This window comes from Pseudophryne corroboree, chromosome 4 (genome assembly GCF_028390025.1).
Source record: "Pseudophryne corroboree isolate aPseCor3 chromosome 4, aPseCor3.hap2, whole genome shotgun sequence".
NCBI classification, from domain to species: Eukaryota; Metazoa; Chordata; class Amphibia; order Anura; family Myobatrachidae; genus Pseudophryne; species Pseudophryne corroboree.
In genome coordinates this window covers 800,938,412-800,962,444 of record NC_086447.1, presented here as the reverse complement: position 1 = coordinate 800,962,444, position 24,033 = coordinate 800,938,412, and the positions used below count along the sequence as shown (strand labels likewise).

At 41.8% G+C, this 24,033-nt stretch overlaps 1 protein-coding gene across 1 annotated transcript in view; it reads right to left on the bottom strand.

The window, feature by feature from the left end:
• Positions 1-8,042: 8,042 nt before the first annotated feature.
• EPAS1 (endothelial PAS domain protein 1) overlaps positions 8,043-24,033 on the bottom strand; it is a 207,408-nt gene continuing 191,417 nt past the window's right edge. The window contains exons 14-16 of the mRNA XM_063918383.1: positions 21,644-21,761; positions 19,063-19,236; positions 8,043-15,988 (exon numbers count right to left, since the gene is read on the bottom strand). Coding sequence (XP_063774453.1) covers positions 15,837-15,988; positions 19,063-19,236; positions 21,644-21,761 — 444 coding nt within the window. The 3' untranslated portion in view covers positions 8,043-15,836. The remainder of the gene's footprint in view (positions 15,989-19,062; positions 19,237-21,643; positions 21,762-24,033) is intronic.

The following is a 24,033-nucleotide window of genomic DNA, read 5'->3' as shown; positions in this document are numbered from 1 at the left end:
GAATTGGGGCAGGTGGGAGATATGCTACTTTGCCCCTGCTTACCCCTATACACAGTCTGGTACCTTATGTCATAAAAATATTTGCCTATATGGCTGCTGCTCATGTCTGTGTGATGTCATCATCATCAATGGTCAAGGGCATAGCTACAATCGGTGCAGGGGATGCAGCTCCTATGGAGCTCTGGCCATCTCTTGTTCCCAGACCTTTCTCTGCACCAAGTTGCTGAGCCCTGCTGGCTGCTTTTACCTCTTAGAAGTGTGCAGCTGCACTGCAGCCAGACCTTCCCACCTGTCTGGCTCTGCCACTCCTGAGTCCTAATTAATGATGAGAGAAGGTGTGGCTGAGTCAGAAGGGACAGCCCCAGACCATGGCCATGCCTCCACCCAGCATCTGTGAGGAGACGAGACGGAGCCAGCTGGTGGGAGCAGATGCGGCTACAGTGTGGCAGCATACTGCTAACAGGTGGAAAAAAAACAGCAAACAGGGCCCAAGTGGAGAGTGCCCACACACTGCTGGAAGTCCACTAGGGGGGGCCTTCAAGTAGTCGGGGAGGATTTTTGAGTAGTCCACCCAGGTGGCACCTCTGAGCACTCAGTCCGGGGGGCATGATAATTATGCTATGGAACCCCAATTGGCATAGCTATGCCCCCAAAAATTGTCCTATGATTACTCAATGAGTGGCAAGCCAGGGCAGTATACTAGGGTTCATCCTGTTTCGTAGTACCCCCTAGAGCAGGAAGCAATTGTTGGAGCTGGTGGCATTTGATTACATTACATTGTTCATGATAGATAGGTTACAGTTTAGGTAGTGTTAAGTTATATTTAGTTTATTAGTTATGTATTGTAGTATATAGTATAGGAGAGAGGAGGGAGTAGGGTGCAGCCATGGGCTGTTTCCCTTTTGACATATGCTGACTATTCTGCAGGAGTAAGGTAAGTGTGTGTGTTTTTTTTTAAACTTTATTGTTCGCACAATTGGGGTTTTTACATGGATTTCATAAGGGACGGGGCTCACCAGAAAGTGGGCGTGACAGGGCATAGAATGCGGGTTTGTCCCAATTTACTAAGCAGTGATAAGAACGGAGAAGTGAGCCAGTGGAGAAATTTCCCCATCAACCAATCAGCAGCTCTGTATAATTTTATAGTATGCAAATTATAGATGTTACTTCAGTGCTGATTGGTTGCCATGGCACTTCTCCACTGGCTCACTTCTCCGCTCTTATCACTGCTTAGTAAATGTACCCCTTAAATGTGAGGTGGTGTCTCTGCCAAATCTGACTAAACTATGGGGTTATTTATTATTATTTATAGTATAGCCAATTCTCATTGGCAGCAAATCATAGGCATTGTATATGAGTTGAAATTATTTTTCTAGTCCAGTGTGTTCAATATGTGGCCTTCCAGGTGCCGTGGAACCAAACATCCCAGCATGCCCAGCCACAGTGCTATTAGGGAATGCCAAAATTGCGTCAGGGCATGCTGGGATGTGCAGCCCCACAACTGCCAGTGAGCCGCAGGTTGAACATCCCTGTTAGTTTATTAAATCCTTACCTCATGTCCCGGCACACACACAACTTTCATATTGGAAATTAAGATGCATTTGTGGGCTTACAACCAGCCTTATAACTGATTGCCAGCTCTGTGATCTTAGAATCAATTATATAGCCCCCATGGTGTGCTTTCATATAATTATGCCTTTGTGAGGTTTTAAAAGTTGGGCTATCATCCAAATAAATTGAATAGCGTTCTCATGCACACTGAAGGTTATACAAAAAAAAAAAGAAACAGCTTGAAACTGCTTTGTGTGGCTCACTTTACATTGAAAGATACAAGGTGTAATGTTACTGTGATCCAACTCATCCCAAGTAATGCATACATATCCTGGAGGTAGGTGCAAAGTCTGTACTTTCCTGTTATGTATTAGGACCACAGTGTAGAGGATTAATGCGGTAAGGATGGCCTACAGAAAGATGAGAAAGCACAACAAAGGACATACATGATTCTTTATATCTGGTGTGCCATGTTATGGAGTGCAAATAATATAAAAACCGCCTGCCATAACCTGTGAAGCAGGATATCCCAACATTGATCATTTAGGGATTTCCATCTGTGGGACAGGTCAAATATGAATTCATATGGACAGGATTAATAACACCCTGAAGATATGAATGATTAGGTGTTTTGAACAAATAAGAAGCTGACACTACATTTTTTTTTCTATTACAGATTTCTAGGACTGACAGCACTATTCAAGAAAATGAGAAATGCAGGTGCACACTCTAAGCACAAAGATACTGATAGTCATAATTATTTTGATAAACTCTTACAATTAACATGAAGTATAAGTGAAGATAGCAGCACAAACATGGCCAGTAGTCTCATAATTACTATCTGATCAAGTGATTTGGAACAATAATGATAAACAGAGCCGTACTTAGAGGTTTTGGTGCATTGGTGCCCCTGCCACCCATGTTTTAAATAGGAACAGCATACGCTCAAGGTGCGTGCATTGAATAAGCGCATAGTCTTGCGGGGAATGGGTGTGGCCACACATTAGTACCCCTCACATCAAATGACACTGCACATTAGTGAGTCTTACTGACAATACTCTGCATAGTAGTGTCCCTTATTTACATTAAACCATATAGTGGTGTCCCTTATTCACATTACGTCACAAAGTGTTACCCCTTATACACATATATCGATCAAATAGTAAATGATCCCTAATCACAAAAGGGCCAGCATATTGTTTGTATGCAGTAACATGTTCAAGTTTTCTTAATTTATTAGGAGCTATTGGGGGCCTTTATAACAGTGAAAAAACATGTAATGTTCAAAATTATAGTAGAAAAATGACAAAATCATTTATATGGGATAAGAACAAATTTGCTGACGTGTGCTAGACTATATAAATGGCCATATTATTTTAATTGTTTAAACAAATAACCAAAAGGGTGTTCATAAATTATAGGGCCCAATTTTTATTTACAACTAATGGTATAGGGAAAAATTTTAATTCTTTACCCACAAAATGGGTACCTCTGGATGACCCACAAATTGGGGACCTCTGTATTAGTAAATGAAAGCTCATTGTTTTGGATTAAAGCATCTTTTTTGTACCACTATGCACCAGATTTTAGAATGAACTCCTGGGTTGTTTTGGGATCAGTGACTCCAAAAAGAAGCATTGCTCTTCATGCTGCGCTAGCAGTGCACGAGTATAATGCATCATGCAGACTGAATCATCAAAGCAGTCACCAGCAACCATTACCCAGTTCCTCCTAGCAGACTTGTGTGTTGCCAGGCAGCTGGGGTCTCCTTCTGTTGCCATGGGTACTGGAGTGTGTCTACTGCAGCTGGGGATGCCTGGTTCCCAATCACGTGACCTTGCCACAGTCTTGCAGAATGCGGGATCTCCTCTTCAGCTGAAGGGAGTCAGGGGTGCTGGTTGGTAGTGCAGGGTGCTCGTCTTAGCTGTTCTGGGTGTATATTTAAGAGCCCGGAGGAGGTAAAAGTGCAGAAAAGGAGCCGTGCGCATCGCTAGTGAAACATACATTACAACGGGTACCCGGCAACTATAGATTTCAGCAGCGACCGGTTCCACCCAGAGGGGACCTGCACTGTGTGCAGGGCACCGCTCGCACCACTCTAGTTATGGCCCTTGTGATAAAAACATAGTTTTAGTGGGAAATATGCATTTTGCGGTGTTCCACTGAACAGCAGATTCTTAGTGAAACTTTTCAGAGTGACCTTAGTACACCATTTTTTACATTTCAAGAGCGCTTGAACATTAATGAAGTACAGTATAGCACAACAAATGGATGAACTTACTAGTCATGGGTAGCAGGTTCCTACTGGGGCATAGGTCATAATATCAGTGTAGATGATAAAATGCAACAGGTGCGTTGGATTTCCCAGACTCATAGCAGTCACAAACAAAGATGTTTACTGGACAAGACTCAACAGCACGGGTACTCAGTCCAACTGTGAAGAAAGCAGTGTTTAGCTGTACACTTGTCCATTCACGTGGCTGTGGTTTGTGCTGTGATTTGCTTGTAAATTCACAGAACTAGAATTGGCATGGGATACACAGCACCTAATTGTCTCCTAAATCGATGCAGATTACCACACTGTGTGTATGCTAATTCCAGACCATAACTACAGCAAAATAATTTCTTCATCTGCGTAATCAGCTGTTACCCAGCACACATTCTCATCAGGGTATTGCAACACACAAATAGTGTGCATATTACAGTATTAAATGATTTTCTACACATTATAGATTTATGTGTAAAATTCAAACAATATCCAACCAGCTTTCAGAGAGCCAGATATCTTTAAATAAAAGGTGCCTTAAATGTTAATAATCCAAGGATGTTTTGTTGATTCTAATATTGGGGTATCTTGATGCCACTCTTTGCACTGGATATAGCTGTATTAAGGCAGAATAATGGTGACAGATTTCACAGCAGAGAAACAACACAGGGCCTAATTCAGACCTGTTCACTCGCTAGGGGTTTGTTGCAGTCCTGCGTTTGCATAGTCGCCGCCCATAGGGGAGTGTATTTTCGCTTTGCAAGTGTGCGAACGTATGTGTAGCAGAGCTGTGCATACAGATCTTGTGCAGTCTCTGAGTAGCCCAGGACTTACTCAGCCGGTGCGAACACTTCAACCTGTCTGGGACCGGAATTGATGTCAGGAACCCTCCCTGCAAACGCATGGACACGCCTGCATTTTTCCAACCACTCCCAGAAAACGGTCAGTTGACACCCACAAACGCCTTCTATCTGTCAATCTCCTTGCGAACACCTGTACGAATGGATTCTTTGCACAAACCCATCGCTGTGCGGAGATCCGCTTTGTACCCATTCAACGCGCCTGCGCATTGCGGTGCATACGCAAGCGCAGTTTAGACATGATCGCCCGCTGTACGAAAAGCAGTCTAGCGATCAGGTCTGAATTAGGTCCACAATTCTGTCTGATGATAGTTTCTAGCTTTCACCTTATATTTAGCAGTGTCTATCCACACTATTCAATGAAAACAGCAGAATACAAGTAAATTAATCGTCCATTATATTTATTAAAGTGTGAAAATTCCTACAGCAGATGTATTCAACATGTGTCCCTGGGGTATCCGGATGGTAGGTCGACCACTATTGGTTGATATGGACAATTTCGACATGGGGAAAATGTCGGCACAGTAAAATGGTTGACACAGGACAGATCAACACATAAAAAGTTTTGACAGATTTTTTTTACAATTTCTTTTATTTTTTACGTTTTTACACTTTACTAACCATGTGGACGGTTGGGAATAGTAACCTGTGGAGGGCGCAGTGGTAGCGGAACGATGCACTAATTGGGGTTCCTGGTGATGTTACGCAAAAAAAACACCCAAAATATTTAAAAATCTCGTCGACCTTTCCATGTGTAGACCTGCCTCGAGTCAACCTCTTTCCTATATCGACTTATTGACTTTTGACCATATCCAGGTCGATCCATTGATCCATACATGCTAAAACTGTGGCAGGGAATGCTGGGATGTGTAGTTCCACAACATCTGGAGGGCTACATATTGACTACCTCTGCCCTACAGAATCTCGGGGTGAAAATGGGTGTTTTTGAACATTGCCAGTTAAGACTCCAGAGGGCTTATGTAATAGCCTGCTAGCTGCACACTCTGCTCATATTTTTAAAGCAGCAATCATTTAAACAGCAAAAACAGTTGCCTTTTAAATGATTGCCACTTTACATATATGGACAGATTTGATAGAATTTTTGCAGACCATGCAGCTCGCTGGCTATTGCAGGCCCTGATAGGTCTAATTGATGAAAGCTTTTTTTCACTGCCCATGCGTGAACCGGCTTACCATACATGCACTTATCCCCTCAGACTGGCCTGAACACTACTGCTCCAGGCCAACATCAGGAAAGCAACTGATTATACCACTTACAAGGGAGTAAGAGAAGCACCACCTAAGACACCAACAGGGCATGCAATTGCACTGTAGAGCAGGGTAAAATTAGAGTTGGTTATTAGGTTTGTACAACATGCACATGCAAGCAGGATTTTCCATGCATGCAAAAAAAACTAGCAATAAAACATAATTTGCTCAGCTGCATATGGCAAAACATCAATGCTGAATTAACAGGACAGACAGGGTGGTCACCTTGGGGCATCCACACAAACCTGTAAGGGGCACTGTTGTATAATGTGAACTGGGGGCTCTACAGTGTGTTAAAAACATGTGTGATGTTGGGAGTAGATACACATTATACATTTTAACAACATCACCGGTATATAATTTCAACCATTTTATTAGTAGGAACCTCCACAAGTTTGTTATTCTGGGGCCCACACCACACACCCATGTTCAATTACTTACTTCTCCGGAATCCCCATAGGCCCTGCTGCAGCAGCAGCAATCACTCTGAAAATGATGCAGACATTTTCCCAGTGATTCGCACATGCCAGCATGAAATGGGCACACGAGCTCCCACCTCTCTTAAACCACCCCAGTCATGTAAGAAGTCACCACACCCTAAAAAAACATAACCAATGTCAGCGCAATTACAGTAAAGACAGGCCTTAACCACTGCAACTGTAGAAGTTACAGATTCTCACTACAGGTTATTGCTGAAAAACTACTTATGTGTGTGACGTGGAGATTATTTTTATTCATCAGGGAATATTAAAGGTAATAGTGATAATGTAGAACCTTCTTCCTAGATTTTAGACTACCTTTGAAGAAAATAGTTATCATAAAGTGCTGTCACTTTGGCAAGTTTACGATAGTATACAATATAACTAATGAATTATGGGGGTCATTCTGACTCGTTCGCTCGCTGCGTTTTAATGCCGGCGCCGTAGTGTGCCGGTGCATGCCAGACGGCCGAAGGCCGTAGCAGAGATGCGATCGCCTCTGCCTGATTGACAGGCAGAGGTGAACGCTGGGCGGGAGGGGGCAGAACGGTGGCGTTTGGCCGTTTCGTGGGTTTGGTCCAGCCAACGCAGACGTGGCCGGCCCGAACAGGGGGCAGGCCGCAGCGGCTGCGTGACATCACACGCAGCCGCTGCGGGCTGGGGAGCAATGAGTAGCTCCCGGCCAGCCGCTGTGCGATGCCTTTGCACTTCTGCGAGGGGGGGCTGGACTGACATGCGGGGCGGGCTAGCCCTGTGCTGGGCGTCCCCCCGCATGTCAGGGAAGAAGATCGTAGCTGTGTTAAATTTAGCACAGCTACGATCAACTCGGAATGACCCCCTATGTGATAGATATTGCTGACATGTTTATTACCTCTCACGTTAGACGTCAGATTCAGTTCTGCAATATGGTGTATGTTTGGTAGCTCCTAATCCATGTACACATCATCAGGGCCGGCAACAGAAATCTTGGGGCCCGGTACCCCTTTGACCCTCCCCCCCTGTTGTCGGGCCTGCATATCGGGGGTCATTCCGAGTTGTTCGCTCGCAAGCTGATTTTAGCAGCATTGCACACACTAGGCCGCCGCCCTCTGGGAGTGAATCTTAGCATAGCAGAATTGCGAATGAAAGATTAGCAGAATTGCGAATAGAAAATTCTTAGCAGTTTCTGAGTAGCTCGAGACTTACTCCTACACTGCGATCAGCTCAGCCTGTTTCGTTCCTTGTTTGACGTCACAAACAAGCCCTGCGTTCGGCCAGCCACTCCCCTGTTTCTCCAGACACTCCCGCGTTTTATTCTGGCACGCCTGCGTTTTTCCGCACACTCACAGAAAACGGTCAGTTTCCGCCCAGCAACACCCACTTCCTGTCAATCACACTCCAATCACTTCAACGATGAAAATTCTTCGTTCGGACGTGAGTAAATCTACTAAGTTTTGTGCTAAAATACTTAGTGCATGCGCACTGCGTACCATGCGCATGCGCATTTTTGCCTTAATCGCTCCGTTGCGAAAATCTGCAACGAGCGAACAACTCAGAATGACCCCCATCATACAGTATTACCTCAGTAGCATCCACATAGTTACTGGCTAACATATATCAATGACTCACAACCCATAGTGAAAGATCAGTAAACTTTAATAATGTATCAATGTTATAATACATTTCCATATCAATCACTTTCCATACAGTGATATCATCAACATTCTGCCACATAGTGATAAGAAATCATTACTACGCTGATAGATTTGATTAATACCAGTTGTCGAACTGTCTGAAATAGTTGGCAAACTGCAAGGACAGAAAGGTGCTGGTGCTCTAACTACGGGTTACGGTCATTAGGTCGACAGCACTTAGGTTGACCACTATTGGTCGACATAAAATATGTCAACATGGTCAATAGGCCGACATGTACTAGGTAGACATGGAAAAAGGTCAACATGAGTTTTTAAAAAAAAATTAAAACTTTTTGAACTTTTTCATACTTTACGATCCACGTGGACTACAATTGGGAACTGTAACCCGAGTGAAGCGAGCCATGCGAGGGGACAAAGTGCACTAATTGGGGTTCCACCTCACTTTTTACACCAAAAACAGTAAAAAAAACCTCATGTCAACCTTTTTCCATGTCGTCCTAGTACATGTTGACCTATTGACCATGTCGACCAATAGTGGTAGACCTAATGACTGTCGACCTAAGTGTGGTCAACCTAATGACCCATACCCTCAAACTACACAGACAGTAAACCAATATTATTCAAACGTGCGATATACCCTTCAAGTGCACAAACCTGCAGAGGACACTACACGCTTTGGCTAAAAAGCTCTAAGTTGAGCACATAAAATAAAACAATTAATTTGGTTTAAAGTAACAGCAAATATTGCACTGGCAAAATAGACACAAGTACACTTAAGGAGCAAAAAGGTGTTATAACATATTAACTCATGGTTAAGTACACGTGAGAAGCTTTTCAGCAAAGCTTTGTAGCAGAATATTAAACTTTACTTGTTTCCTACAAACAGTGGATGTAGCAGTTTTGTAAGTAAAACCATACTTGTCTACTCTCCCAAAATATCTGAGACTTACAATTTTTGAAGAGTTCTCCCAGAGTCCTGGAGAGTAGGTCACTCTTCCAGAACCTTCCTACTTCTGTAGTAAATTCAGTAGGCATACAGTATGATACTGCCATTTGCTGTAAATTGTGTCAACATGCTGTAACCAACCCCCCCCCCCAACCGCTCAGTAATGCAAATCACATCACTGTACTGCAGGGGAACAGCCATGATAATACGAAACGCATCATCACATCCCCAGTACCTGTTGTCTTGGAAGGACAGGCTAAGGAATAGGTTCAAACACGATTCATGTACATAAAACCTCTGAATTCATAGTCACAGTGATGTCATTAGTTTCTAGTGAAATGATCGGTGGATTTCTCTTAAATATTGTTGCAGCCAAAAATGTCTTCACTTTTAGTAGGCAACAAGTATAGTTCAAGATGAACTGTATTACAAATACTATGTTTAGACTGGGATGAGCATGTTTTGTTTCTGACTTGATATATGAAGCGGGTGTGGTATGATGGTCGACAGTAACTAGGTCGACCACTATTTGTCAATAGTAACTAGGTCAACAGGGATGCATGGTTGACATGAGTTTTTTATGTTTTTTTGGTGTCGTTTTTTCAGTACAGTGACCGGGAACCCCAATTAGTGCACCGTGTCCCCTCGCTTCGCTCGCCATCCTTCGGACAGGTTACTATTCCCACTTGTAGTCCGCGTGGATTGTTAAGTATGAAAAAGTAAAAAAAAACGATTAAAAAAAAAAAACTTATGTCGTCCTTTTGACCTAGAACATGTCGACCTAGAAACCCTGTCAACCAATAGTGGTCGACCTAGACACTGTTGACCTAGAGACCAGATACCATTTGAAGCCTAGCACAAGTATAGCTATTTAAAGGTTTATGGATGAACAATATAACAGAAATGCACGGTAACCCAGAGCAACCCATTAGGTTAGTCTCCCTAGAGTGATTGGTTACTATGCACTACAACACATATCTGCTATTGTATTTGTAAAAAGATCTACAGTAAATAGGTCTACCTCTAATGATAGACATGTATGAGGTCGACAGGGTCAAAATGTCAACAAGGTCAACATAGAATAGGTAGACAGTAGAAAAAATTGACAGGGTCAAAAGGTCAACATGGAAATTGTCTAAACAAAATAGATAAAAAACATTTTTTGAGGGTGTTTTGTCACTTTTCTGCCAGAAACAAGCACCAAGTCCCCTCACGTGGCGAGTGAGGGCAAGATACCTCGCTGTGCTCGGCACAGGTTAATGAGCGTGATTCAGCATGGATCGCTAATTAGAAAATTAGCAAATTGAGCGATTAACGAATGACTGCGCATGCATAGCGTTTGCATTGTGCACACGCGTGGGGCAATAGCGACAGAAATTGCTTACAGATCATAATCACAATGTAGCCACCGTTTGACTGACAGGAAGCCTGCGTTTCTGGGTGGAAACCTGCCGTTTTCTGGGTGTGTCAGAAAAATTGTAGGCGTGCCAAGGTGTTTTTGGGGAGGGTCTCTGACGTCAGCGCATACCACTTCCAGGCTGCCTGAGTCGCAGATTAGTGGCAGCCTCAGACCTACTTACATTTGCTCAGAAGGCAAAAATGTTTCGATGTTCAGAAAATTGCATATGCATCTGCAAATGGATCACGCTCTGCGATGCATTCGCAAACTTACACGGGGCAGCGCCTTTCTACTCGCAGACAACTGCAATTTCTCAGAATAACGATCCATACTGAATAAGGCCCAATATTCCCAATCGTAGTCCATGTGGATGGTAAAGTCTGAAAAAGTTGAAAAAAACCAAACAAAAAAACCCAACTTCCGTCGACCATTGACATGTCGACCTTTTGTCACTGTCGACCTAATGCATGGCTACCATTAGTGGTCGACCTATTGGCTGTAGACCTTTGTAGCGTAGATCTATAGACCGGATACCTATTTGTACGGTTATAAATCATTGCTAAATCATTTACCAATGAGAACATAAAAGATAGAGCTAATTCTCACCTCTAAACATTATTAAAATTTCCAGACAAATATTAAAAAGACAAAAAAAGGGTTTTTAATATAAAATGTAAGCAAGCAGCTTTATTTAAAAAAACAAAACACATTTTGATAGTCACTTCAAGAAAACACAAAACAATCAAAAATGTCCCCCTCTGGATTAGACCAAGTGTCCAAAAATTGCAACATGGTCTATATGTGATGTCAGTTAAGGGTTATATATTTTGTCTAAACTAACTTATATAAGCACCACAGTTTGCAATGAAGAATATATTATTCAATTCATAGATTACAGTTTCCAGTGTTTAATATTCGTTCTTAACTGCCTAGAGCAGAATGCTGAAGCTACTGTGGAACTCTGATTTATAGTTCCACAACCAGAAGAGTTGCAAGTTCCCTAATCCTGACATAAAAATAGCAATAGTAAATAAATGTCTTAATGGTCCTCATAAATACCAATCAAGAATCAAATTATATACCAATTAAACATGCAGCCCTGCTTTTTAGGCAGTTACCATAATGACCAGGGGTATTATACTATACTACCTCCAACTGTCCATCATTTCCAGGGGCAATCTCAGATTTCAAGAGTTTCCCCCAAGGAAATGTAAATTTTTCAGGAATGACCAATAAAAATTTTCTTTTCAGACCAGATAAATGCAGTTCCTGTTCATCTACTTATTTTCTAAGCTTTGCAAATTATTATTTATTGAAGAGGAAACTGACCAAACAATGACTGTAAGAGCCACTTGCAATATATAGTGTAAATATTAGGAGGGTGTTGCATTACTGATGGATGCAAGATGTAGTTTAGAACCAAATGTAGAGAGGACTGTTGACTATTCTAATACTGTGGGGTGATGTATCAAACAGTGTAAAGAGTGGAGAAATTGACCCACCCGGAATTTGCCCATAGGAACCATATCAGCTTCTAACTATTATTTTATAGACTGTACTTGATAAATGCTACCTCAAAGCAGATTGGTTGCTATGGCCAACGTCCCCACTGGCCCAGTCTTTTAACTACTTGATACATCAACCCCTGTATCCTTAAGGTGCAGCTTCTGCTTAAGCTGGCCACACACCTAAAGATTATCTTTCAAACCAGCCAACAATTTGGCTTGTTGGAATGAAAATCTGGTTATGGATGAGAGCGAACGACAAACGACCATTTGTTCTCAAACACTGTAAAATGGACAAAAATTATTATTCAGACAAGATGTCTAAATCAGTTTCAATTTAACTAGTTTGACGGAACAACATTTTTGGCCATTTTCCTTTACAGTACATTACCATATTTTTGTTCCAACCAGTGGGCCGGTTGGAATGATCATCTTTAGGTGCATGCTTTTAACAGAAAGAAAGCAGTCATTTGTAGGCTGAGGCAATAGTAAGGTTGAGAATGCATCTAATCAGTTAGTTAGGAGATGTCACAGATTCTCAGGACATCAGGTCAGCTGACAAATGCTTCTTTGGGGGTCAATTTCTTCAAGTGTGTTTTGCACTGGTGAGTCAACCAAAGAAAGGTAAATAAAGCTTCCAGCTATGATGAGGAACCAATTGTAGGTGGTCTCCTGCCTGCTCCAGAATTAAGGTGCCATCTAATACAGCAGTGACAGTAGTCTGTAATAACACTGCAGTAACCACAATTCTAAATTTCCTGGAAATTGGACCATTTATTTTTAGACACCTGGAACACTACCTTGATATTTATGAAAGACTCCAGAACAAAAAGACAAGAATAGGAGCAAATAACATAAACCCAGCCAATTCACATTCTTAACTCATGTGGTTGACACTCAGAATTATAATCAATGCTACTTTTTATAAACATAGAATTTGACATCAGATAAGAACCTCTTAGCCCATCTAGTCTGCCCTAAACACACGTACATGCACGCACTTACACACTGGGGTTAATTATCGTTAATTATCATTTAACCTACCAGTATATTTTTGTATGAAATGTTACAAACTTTAGTTCTATCTTATAATAAGGCACCTTTTTGGAGAGCTAACACCCTGAAAAGACCACAGAGGACTAAAATGAACAACCCTGATTAGATAATAGGAAATTGAGAACTGGGTAAAAAAACTTGCTTCATAAATCGGCACGGTGACTTGGGGGATCCAAGCTATGGCCAATTCCTGAGAGTGGCAAGGGTCAGTATGCCCATCTAGGCATTTGCCAAAAAGAGCCACTACAGTGGCTTGACACTGTATATCTATAACTTTACACACATATATATATATATATATAAAAGAAAACAAACAATGCCCTCTCTAAAATATTGCAGAACAACCCGACTATTTGCACTTGAAGAGCTATCAACTGACGCATGTTAAGCTAACAGTTTTCAGACCCTGATCACGTGTGTGCGTGTATATATATATATATATATATATATATATATACACACACACACATATATAGCTTTATATTTATATGTATAATAATAATAATAATAATAACAACTTTAATAACAATAATAATAATAATAACAACAATAAAAAGACCCATAACATAATGCAAATAAAAAATAATTCTCTTGAATCTAAAAGTTCACCAGTCACTTTCAAACTGTGGAGGCATCTATTTCATATTGTGAACCAAAATTCAACTGCATTAGCCTATCCATTCACTGGTCACTAGTGGACTGATTGGCTAATGGTTGAGACGCCTTTACAGTGTGGAAGTGACAGACAGACTCTAAAAGTAGCTACTGTGCAGTAAAGTGAAAGATTGCCATTATAATGTGTTATTAACAATTATAGTAAATTCCTTTGGATAGATTACATAAGGCAATAATAGTAATAACTGAACAATAACTGTTGCCACATTGAAGAATACAAACATTTGAGCAAAAGTCTTGCTGACAGAAAAACACTGTACAAATGAAAAAGATACTGTACCAATAAAACAAGCATTTACCTAAAGCATTAATTGTAATAAGCACAAACAGTATTAACTGTCTATACAAAGAGTGCATACAAGGTTTGTTATGGTAACTTGTGCAACATTACAGGAGATGCCCTTATCATTAACCCCGTGTAGATTAGTAAAATAATAAAAAATAAGGGAACAATTAGAGCATATGGATAATATAAAACACCAGCAGGAAATGAGAAATGCTTAACAGATACATTAACATACTTGGTCATTTTATTCTCAACTTTTCTGATCTGAAAATAGAACAGGTTAGTTAAGTTTTGTTTTTTTTTGGACTTCTTTACAAGGGGGGTAATTCCAAGTTGATCGCAGCAGGAAATTTTTTAGCAGTTGGGCAAAACCATGTGCACTGCAGGGGGGCAGATATAACATGTGCAGAGAGAGATAGATTTGGGTGTGGTGAGTTCAATCTGCAATCTAAATTGCAGTGTAAAAATAAAGCAGCCAGTATTTAACCTGCACAGAAACAAAATAACCCACCCAAATCTAACTCTCTCTGCAGATGTTATATCTGCCCCCCCTGCAGTGCACATGGTTTTGCCCAACTGCTAAAAAATTTCATGCTGCGATCAACTTGGAATTACCTCAAATGTGCAGAATGCAGATTCTCTATTCCCTATACATTTGTCATTCCATGCTATAGTTAGTATTATATACTGTAGTATTGTCTGTCTTGGTGCAACTGCCGCTATCATTGGAGATACTGTAGTCCATTCGATCACTCATGCAAATGTGATCAAGTAAAGGTCTAAGGCAGACTGGCCACAATGATATATAATTATGCGTCAATGTATACAAAAATCTTACACGTAGAGTTTAATATTGCATTTAATTGGAATGCTTTCTTGTAAATGAATGTTACTGGAGTTATGTAGTATGAAAGGTAAAAGTTGGTGACAAAATTGAAGGTCATAATAAACTCTATCAATGAACCCTGAGCTACACTCTAGAATACAAACTCTGGTCCCTAGCCATGTTATAAATGCACAAGTTTCATTAAACAATAGGTTAGATCACAGAACAGATACAGTAGGTAGAAACCAGTCCTGTTGCCTTGATTGCAAGTCTACAGCACTAAAATATAGGTAATTGCCCAATTTAAGCCTTGTGACATTACATAATAATATTACAAAGGGTTTTTCTGTAAATCATTAATTCTTCCCGTGAACTAGAAAACAGCCAACATTAAGGTGAAATGGAGTTTAGAATGTATATATATTAAAGTCCCTCACACACAATACTCTAAAAACCACATGTCTGTCTAGTCTGAATCAAGCTGTGTTCATTGGGCACATTTACTATAAGAAATTCCACTTTGTTTGAATTCTACTATGGCATTTGCAACCAAAAAGGCGACACTTGGCACTGCCACGTGTTTTATAATAATTCATCACAATGTGCCTATTTGTATCAGTAACAACTTCCATTTTCAAGCTCAATACTTCAGGATAAACATATATATAGATGGATATATAAATATATATATATATATATATATATTTATTTATTTTATATATGACAAAAATCATTTGTGGCCATTTAAAAAAATATAAATTACTTTTACAGGGGTATACGTGTGTAAAACATCTTCTATACTATACACTTTATTCAAATAAAGTAAAAATACAGCAGGCAAAAAAAATATGCATATTTAGTTTTTTCAATATGATATCATTTCAATAAGGCCACTATTTGGTTCTGTGAACAAAGTTCCGTATGTAAGTAAATCTTGTACAATGATTATCAGTGATAGAAACTGGCTATTTGAAAAATATCTTTAGAAAGTGATATCTTTAGAAAGTGAAGCCTTTTTGTATGAACAGTTATAAGCCAATAAACATTTAGTCTCTTTCTTCAGGTGGTCTGGTCCAGCTGGTCTTCAGGTGGTCTGGTCCAAAGCTCTGAGAAGGTCACAGCCTTGCAGGAGGTTAGAGTTACCCAGCACTGGGACATTAACCTCACAGTCATATCTCGTCAGTTCTGGCAACAGGTAGGGTTCAAACGAAGGGCCAATGAGACGGTTGGTCAGAGCTGAAAAAAAATGGCATAAATAGAAACAAGAATTAAATAGGAGGTAAATAAAATAAACAAAACATTTTTTTAGTTATGATACTGTCCAAGCTTTCTCAGTTGGCAGTAAATGCACCCACAGGTGTTGCTTATACTGATTCCGTGGGTACTTCAGTCTGTTCATCCCATCCCCTAGATCTGTGTCCTATGTAGAGATGTGTCCGCATACACCTAGACTGAATATGCCTATCGGTGAAGGACACTGACTGCGAGGGAGCTGCTAGGTCCCGTGTGACTCTGCTTGTGACGGGTGTCTTTATTACAATGTGATGCGATATTTGTATCTCTGTGCTCAACTCTTCCATACAAAGAACCTGGCGTGGAAAAAAGTTACGGCTGCTGCATCCTAGCACTTCGTATACAGATTCAGAGTCAGTCATACACAGATTTACAAGTGCTGTATATCAAAGCAAGCAGAGTCGTGTTACTGCAGTAACAGTATATGAGGACACCTCTGTGTCACATCCCAGGCACAAAAACAGACAAAGGCGGCACTATAGTTACAGCGCATGTACAACGTACACACAGGGAAGCCATGTTGAGGACTTAACAAATATTTAGGTAAATGCCACAGAGGAGAACCCAGAAAAATGAATTACCCCCAAAATCTAAGAGGTGGTCATCGCAGCAGCTGTTTGAGACATCTGCTGCAGTCCCTCCATTTTCAATAGCAAAAGCAGCCACTATAGATCTCTAAATTTTCCGTAGAGGAAGTGGAAGGATTCCTCTCCGGTAATGTCCGATAACAGATGTGTGCACAGGCGTCAGTGCATGTTTAGTGAGTGGTGCATGCAGGGGTGTATCTAGGGGTCCGAGCGCCCCTGGCAAAGTCAGGGGCAGGCCCCCCCCACACACACACACACATATTTGAAATAAGGGAGGTGTGTCAAAAAAGGAATGTGGCCTTGTGGGGAAGGGGCATGGCCACACAATCGTACTTCCAATTCAAATTACGCCACACAGTATCACATTACACCGCACAGTAGTGTCCATTACTCACATTACACCGCACATTAGTGTCCATTACTCACATTACAATGCACAGTATTAAAGGGCATATAGGGAATGCAAAGAGAAAATGGAAATGTGGACCAGTGCTAATAAATATATTCCTAAATGTATTAAAGGGCATATAGGGAATGCAAAGAGAAAATGGAAATGTGCACCAGTGCTAATAAATATATTCCTAATTTTATATGGGGAATGCGGTCAAACCATATTTGCCATTAGTATATTTGATTCTGCTCATAGGCACACACACATATACACTTACATACATAGGGGTATATTCAATTGAAGTTGGATCCATTCCGACATTGATTCATTTGTTGGAATGGATCCGACCTGGGCTATTCAATGCAAACTCAATTCAACTTTAAAAATAGTCGAACTGAGATGCGGGAGCTGAGATGGGGGTGAGCCGCGGGCAGACGGGGGAGAGCAGCGCTATAGCAGCGCTGCTCTCCCTGTCTCCTCCTCTCCCCCATCTCTGCTCCCGCATCACAGCCGCCGCTCACGGCAGCGTCCACCCGGCTCCAGCAAGCGAGGTCTCACTTGCTGGAGCCGAGTGGACGCTGCTGTGAGCGGAGGCTGTGACACATCCTCTGGCACTGCTCTCCCCCATCTGCCCATGGCTCTCCCCATCTCTGCTCCCGCATCTCAATTCAACTTTTTTTAAAGTCGAATTGAGATGGTCCAAAAGGGGGCCGGAACATGTCGGTTTTGACCCCGTTTTAGACACAAGCATGTGGATCGGCAGCTATTCCGCCGATCCATGTGCTTTTCGACAAGTCGAATTCCTCGACTTGTCGAATAATTTGGGGTTAGACTAAATAGGTTGAAACCCCTTCAACCTAAAAAAGTCACAAACTGACGTCTTTTCGACAGACGGCAGCTTTCAACTTCAATTGAATATACCCCATAGTCACATACAAAACACATACATATGATATACAGTACAGTCACACATGCAGTATATACAAATACAGTCACATACATACTGTACATAATTACACACTTATTCACATACATAGTCACACACTAAGGGGGACATTTACTAAGCAGTGATAAGAGAGGAGAAGTGAGCCAGTGGAGAAGTGACCCCATCAGCCAATCAGCAGCTCTGTATCATTTTATAGTATGCAAATTATAGATGTTACTTCAGTGCTGATTGGTTGCCATGGGCAAATTCTCCATTGCAACTAGGCAGATCTATGTAGTGTGCAGCAACACACTATATAGATCTGCTCAGTCACTCACAATGCTGCTTATTTCTCTGGCAATTATTTTACAAGTGTCATACCCAGTATTAGAACCCACAACCTTTTACACTGGAAATAGTACCTCACACTTTCCATACTGCTGGGCTGCCTGGCAGTGAGTGTCATGTAGTCCCACACCCGTGCTTCCACTCCGTCCACGGCCCTAGCCCAATGCAGGGCAGTGCAGTCCTGTGCCTTGACCCCCACCCTCTCCGTAATCCGCCTCTGACTGTACCTGGTGACTGTCTGTCACTGTCGACGTCAGTGTCCAGCAGCACAGCTCAGCACTAGTGATCAATCAGACTCAAAGTAAACTACAGCTCCTAGCAGCCTTTGGCGCCAGGAGCTCTCAGCAACAAGGGCTGCTGGGAGCTGTAGTTTATGTTGAGTCTGATTACAAGTGAGGTGTAGTGCGCTGCTGCCCCCTGCCATGGATGGCACAGCCGGATGGCGCCCCCTCCTTGCCTGGCGCCCCTGGCGAGTGCCATCCTGGCCAATAGGTAGATACACCCCTGGGTGCATGGTCTGAACCCAGAAGTAACAGGATCACTTTACAATTACCCATCAAAGGGATGGACTCCCGGGTTCCCACCAGGGCCCATGTCCAAGCATGTGTTTTATAATACATCTTCCTGATCATTTATTTCTTATTGCCATGATATGCAAGAAATGTGACAAGAAATTATAACTATTGGCCAAATGTCCAAACACAGACAAATGTACACCCACGTCACACGGATACTAATATACAGATCTACTGTGCTGACAAGATACCTGTAGCTTTCTGTGACTGTGGCACGTTGTAATCATGGTAATTACAGCTGAAAAACGGGGCTGGATAAGGAGTTTTCCTGTCGCTTCTGGAGCTGGATGGACAGGGCTGCTGTGACTGTGACTGCTGGGTCAGGTGCTGGCTTAATCCTCTGTGTCTGTTACAGATGTAGTCATCTAAAAAGAAATATGTATGTTTAATACATAGAGTGAGTAATACAATATGGATGCAATGACCTCAGTCAGTCTGGAACCCCTGGTAAATAAGCAACATACAGAACTCAAGCTTATGACATCAGAACCAGTGGTGTAACTACCGTGGGTGCAAGGGATGCGGCTTTTATGGGGCCTGGGCTGCCTCCAGGGCCCACCGCTCCCCGTGCACCCACTCACGCACGGATTAGGTCACCAGGAACAAGAACACGCTTGGCTCAGGGCCTAACACTAAAGATAGTGGTCTCCGGCTACCATACACCATGCATACGTCAGGGACAGAACACTAGAGGCTAAATGAATCAACCTTCAGTGCACAGGATAAGGCACATGCACAGTGAGCAGTACCTGTACATGCCGGGACTGCGGGTGCTGGGAAAAGAGAGGGCTGTGGACACACATAAAACCTGCTCTCCCATTACCGGATGTAAAGGGGCCACCCACCCGCTGCCTTTTCAAACTGCCTCACAGCCTGCTGTTGCCTGATAAGTTACCCTGTGATCTGGAACCTAGACAATCGTGGCTACAGAACCCAACTTTACTGCAAGTGAGCCAGCCTGTACCAGACCTGGAGGAGGTGCTTTTGCCGGCAGACACGCTGAGAGGCTCCGGGGACCCACAGCCGACATTTATCAGCGGCTTCATAACGGCTCTTACAGTGCTCTCTGCCTGAGGATCTATGTGGCAGACACCAGCTAATGGCTTACCTGTCCTAGAGCCAATAAAACTGGAGCCCTGTACAAATATGGTACCATATATGCCTTAACTATTACTTAACTGTTACTACACCCGTGTTAAGATATTTCAAAGAAACTGGATTTATTGGGCAACCCAGCACACTATTGCTGGATACACACTAGGACGACGGATTGCATATACCCTTACCAATCGTCGGCCCGATGTGTCGTGTCTGACATAACAAATGGGCGGGCATTTACATGTGTCCTCCCAGCTGTGATGTCAGTCATCGGCAGGGTCTTCTGACCGCATGTACACACAGCACAATGCGTCAATATATTGGCAGATATATCGGCCATCAGCTGTGCAGCACAGTCAATGCAATATGTCGTTCACAAACATATAGCTGGTACACACCCGCCGTTGCGCCCGCGATATATTAGCCGTTCAATTGAATGGCTGATATATTGGCCAGTGTGTACTCAGCATAAGAAATTGTTGCTGTTACATGTGCTGCAACTAAGTAACCCCAAAACAATTAACTTTATGGCGTTTTTGAGAAGGCACATGAACACAATGTAATTTTATTGAGTTTTGAAGGAGTTACTGGTTAGTTGTAAATGTATTTGTGTATGTAATTTTCCAGTCAGATATTTTGTTTTTATGTTAGTATAATAAATGCTTTATTAAGTAACTAAACATTCTAATGAACCTATCTTTTTCAATGTGTTTTTTTTTTCATGTGGGGACCAATGTGTGTTTTTTTTTACCTCTTGGTGCCAATAGGGGGCCTTTTCAAGATTTTGCTATGGGGCCCACAAAGTTCTAGTTACGCCCCTGATCAGAACAACACAATTCGTTCACCTCTGGATGCAAAACTAGACACATCTAGATACTTAGTCTTGGCAACAACACTAAATCACATGTACAGATGGTATGCGGTTAGCATACTGATTGTCGGGATCCCGGCAGTCACAATACAGATGCTGGGATCAAGACGGGGGCACCATACTGCCGCCGGTATACCGGCGAGGTAGGCGATTCCCTCTCTATGGATGTCCACGACACCCATAGAGGGATAATAGAACCTGTGGCAAGAATAGCTCGTCACCGAGCCCACAGTGTGGCAAGAACAATGAGCCCACAAGGGGCTTCATTGTGCTCGCTAATCTGCCGGCATTCCACCGCTCGGGATGCCGATGTCGGGATAGTGACATTCGGCATCCTGGAACACGTACCGATTCCCACAATGCTGATAAATGGAAAAACGCTCTGTTAAAGGTATCGGTAAGACAAAAATATTGATTTATTAACAATGCAATCTGTGTGCTGATGAAAGTGAAAGGAATGTATGAAAAGTTTAGTGGAGAGAAAGAGATAGAAAGAGAGAAAGTGAGAAAGAAAGAGACAGACCATACCCATACGGACACCCCACCTATTTATAAAGCAGATGAACACTGAAGGTTTATTTCAGCATTACAGTCACACTACCTTGACTGAAACGTTGGATAGTACAAGTCCTGAAAGAGCCTGAACTTATGCAGGGATGTGTGTAGCATTGGTTCGGTGATGGACATTGGTTCGGCATAGAGCAAATCTTGTTAGGTGGATTGGATGCTATGGGGTACAGTGATTTCTAGTTACACCCTGACATATACAACTAAGAGGTATCCTGTTTTACATTTCCCCTTACCTGTTAGAACACTTGTACTCAGAGACTTCTTTTCTGAGCCAAGTGGACACATTTCTGATTTGAGGGACTTCATTCTTTTCCACATTAACAATGGTATGGCATTATCAGGTAACTCCCCCTAAACAAGAAACAACAAGAGAAAGAAAGTTATATCCACTAAATGTATATTGAACATAGGTGCCTGGTGCACAACTAATTAAGATGGATTAAGTGCAAGATAGAGAAATAAACCCTATACAGATGTGTCCTCAAACAGCTTTGCTGAAGTCACGCCAAACAGACCCTCTTGGCACACCAGGTCGCATGAGAATCTTTTAGAGCTGGGTGTTTGTTTTGCTTCTTTTTTGCCGAAAGTGCGTCTTAGTCGCGACATGATGTGACGAGCAACAGAAGATAATTCAGATCAAAACCAAATAAAAATAGGCAGAGAGAAGAACATAGCTAGGAACAGAAAAAGCACAAACAAAACTCTAAAAGCTATGTGTGCAAATGCTAGGAGCTTAGGAAATAAAATCCCAGAACTAACTGCAATAATGACAAGGGATGATCTAGACATTGTGGCAATTACAGAGTCATGGTACAATGAAAATCATGACTGGGACATAGCTATACCGGGATATACTTTATTTAGGAAGGACAGAATTGGAAAAATCGGAGGAGGGGTAGCAATGTATGTAAAAAATGCCATAAATACTACATTAATACAAAGTATTGAAGAAAAAACTGAGGCCCTTTGGGTGACCATAGAAACAGGGGAAAAGTTGATTATTCGTATTGGCGTGATATACAGGCCACCAGGTCAGGAAGAGGAACTTGACAAGAACCTATTGCAGGACATAACTAAAATGGCATTAAAAGGAGAGGTAATAATCATGGGAGACTTTAATCTTCCTGATGTTAACTGGGAGGTGTCTGTTGCTAGTTCCACTAGAAGTAGGAACATTTTAAATTCCCTTCAGGGAGCATCCCTCCACCAATTGGTGAGGGAGCCCACTCGGAAAGACGCAATATTAGACTTAATACTTACAAATGGAGACAGATTATCGGACGTAAAAGTGGGTGAAAACCTGGGATCCAGTGATCATCAAGCAGTATGGTTCAGCATTAAGACAGAGACTGACTCGTCCCATACAAAAACAAAGGTGTTGGATTTTAGGAAGGCTGATTTTGTAGGGATGGGAAAATGTGTAAGCGATTCTTTGGCAGAGTGGAGGAACTTGGAAACAGTGCAGGAGAGGTGGGAAACATTCAAATGTGCAATATTGAAGGCAACAGACCTTTGTATCAAAACTGTTAGGAAAAACACAAGGAAAAGGAAGCCAGTGTGGTTTGCAAAAGAAGTAGCAAATATTGTGAGAGCAAAAAAGATGGCTTTTAGGAAATATAAGCAGACACAAAATAATGAAGACAAAAAGATATATCTTGTTAGACAGAAGGAGACAAAGAAGGTAATCAGATGTGCAAAGGCACAAGCTGAGGAGAAAATGGCCCAGTCAGTGGGTAAAGGAGGCAAAACTTTTTTTAGGTATATAAGCGAAAAGAGAAAAACAAAAGGCGGAATTATAAAACTAAAGACGGACACTGGGAGTCTTGTTGAAGGAGACAATTTAATAGCAGATCATCTTAATGATTATTTTTGCTCAGTATTTACTACTGAAAGAGAGGGGAAGGGGCCACAGTTAAGTTGCAGGGATATTCAGGAAAATGAAACAAGTACATTTACAGAGGAGAAGGTCCTAACAGAACTCTCAAAGCTGAAAGTGGACAAATCTATGGGGCCAGATGGGATACATCCAAGGATATTAAAAGAACTTAAAGAGGTGCTGGTAGCACCATTGACAGAATTATTCAACCAGTCATTAGCTACAGGAGAAATTCCAGGGGACTGGAAAAGAGCAAACGTAGTCCCACTGCACAAAAGTGGAAGCAAGGAAGAGGCAAACAACTACAGACCAGTGAGTCTTACATCAGTAGTAGGGAAATTGATGGAAACACTCTTAAAAGAAAGAGTTGTAGATTATCTCAAATCCGGCAATTTACTGGATCCCAAACAGCATGGATTCACTGGGGGGAGATCATGTCAAACAAATCTTATTGACTTTTTTGATTGTGTGACTAAAGTGATGGATAAAGGTGGAGCCATGGATGTAGCTTATCTAGACTTTAGTAAGGCTTTTGACACAGTTCCACATCGCAGATTGCTAAATAAACTTGAAAGTTTGGGATTGGATATTAGGATTATTGAATGGATAAGATCTTGGTTGAAGGATAGAAAACAGAGAGTTGTGGTAAATGGAGTGCATTCACAGGAGGGAAATGTTACCAGTGGAGTACCCCAGGGATCTGTACTTGGACCAGTGCTTTTTAATATCTTTATTGGTGACATTGCA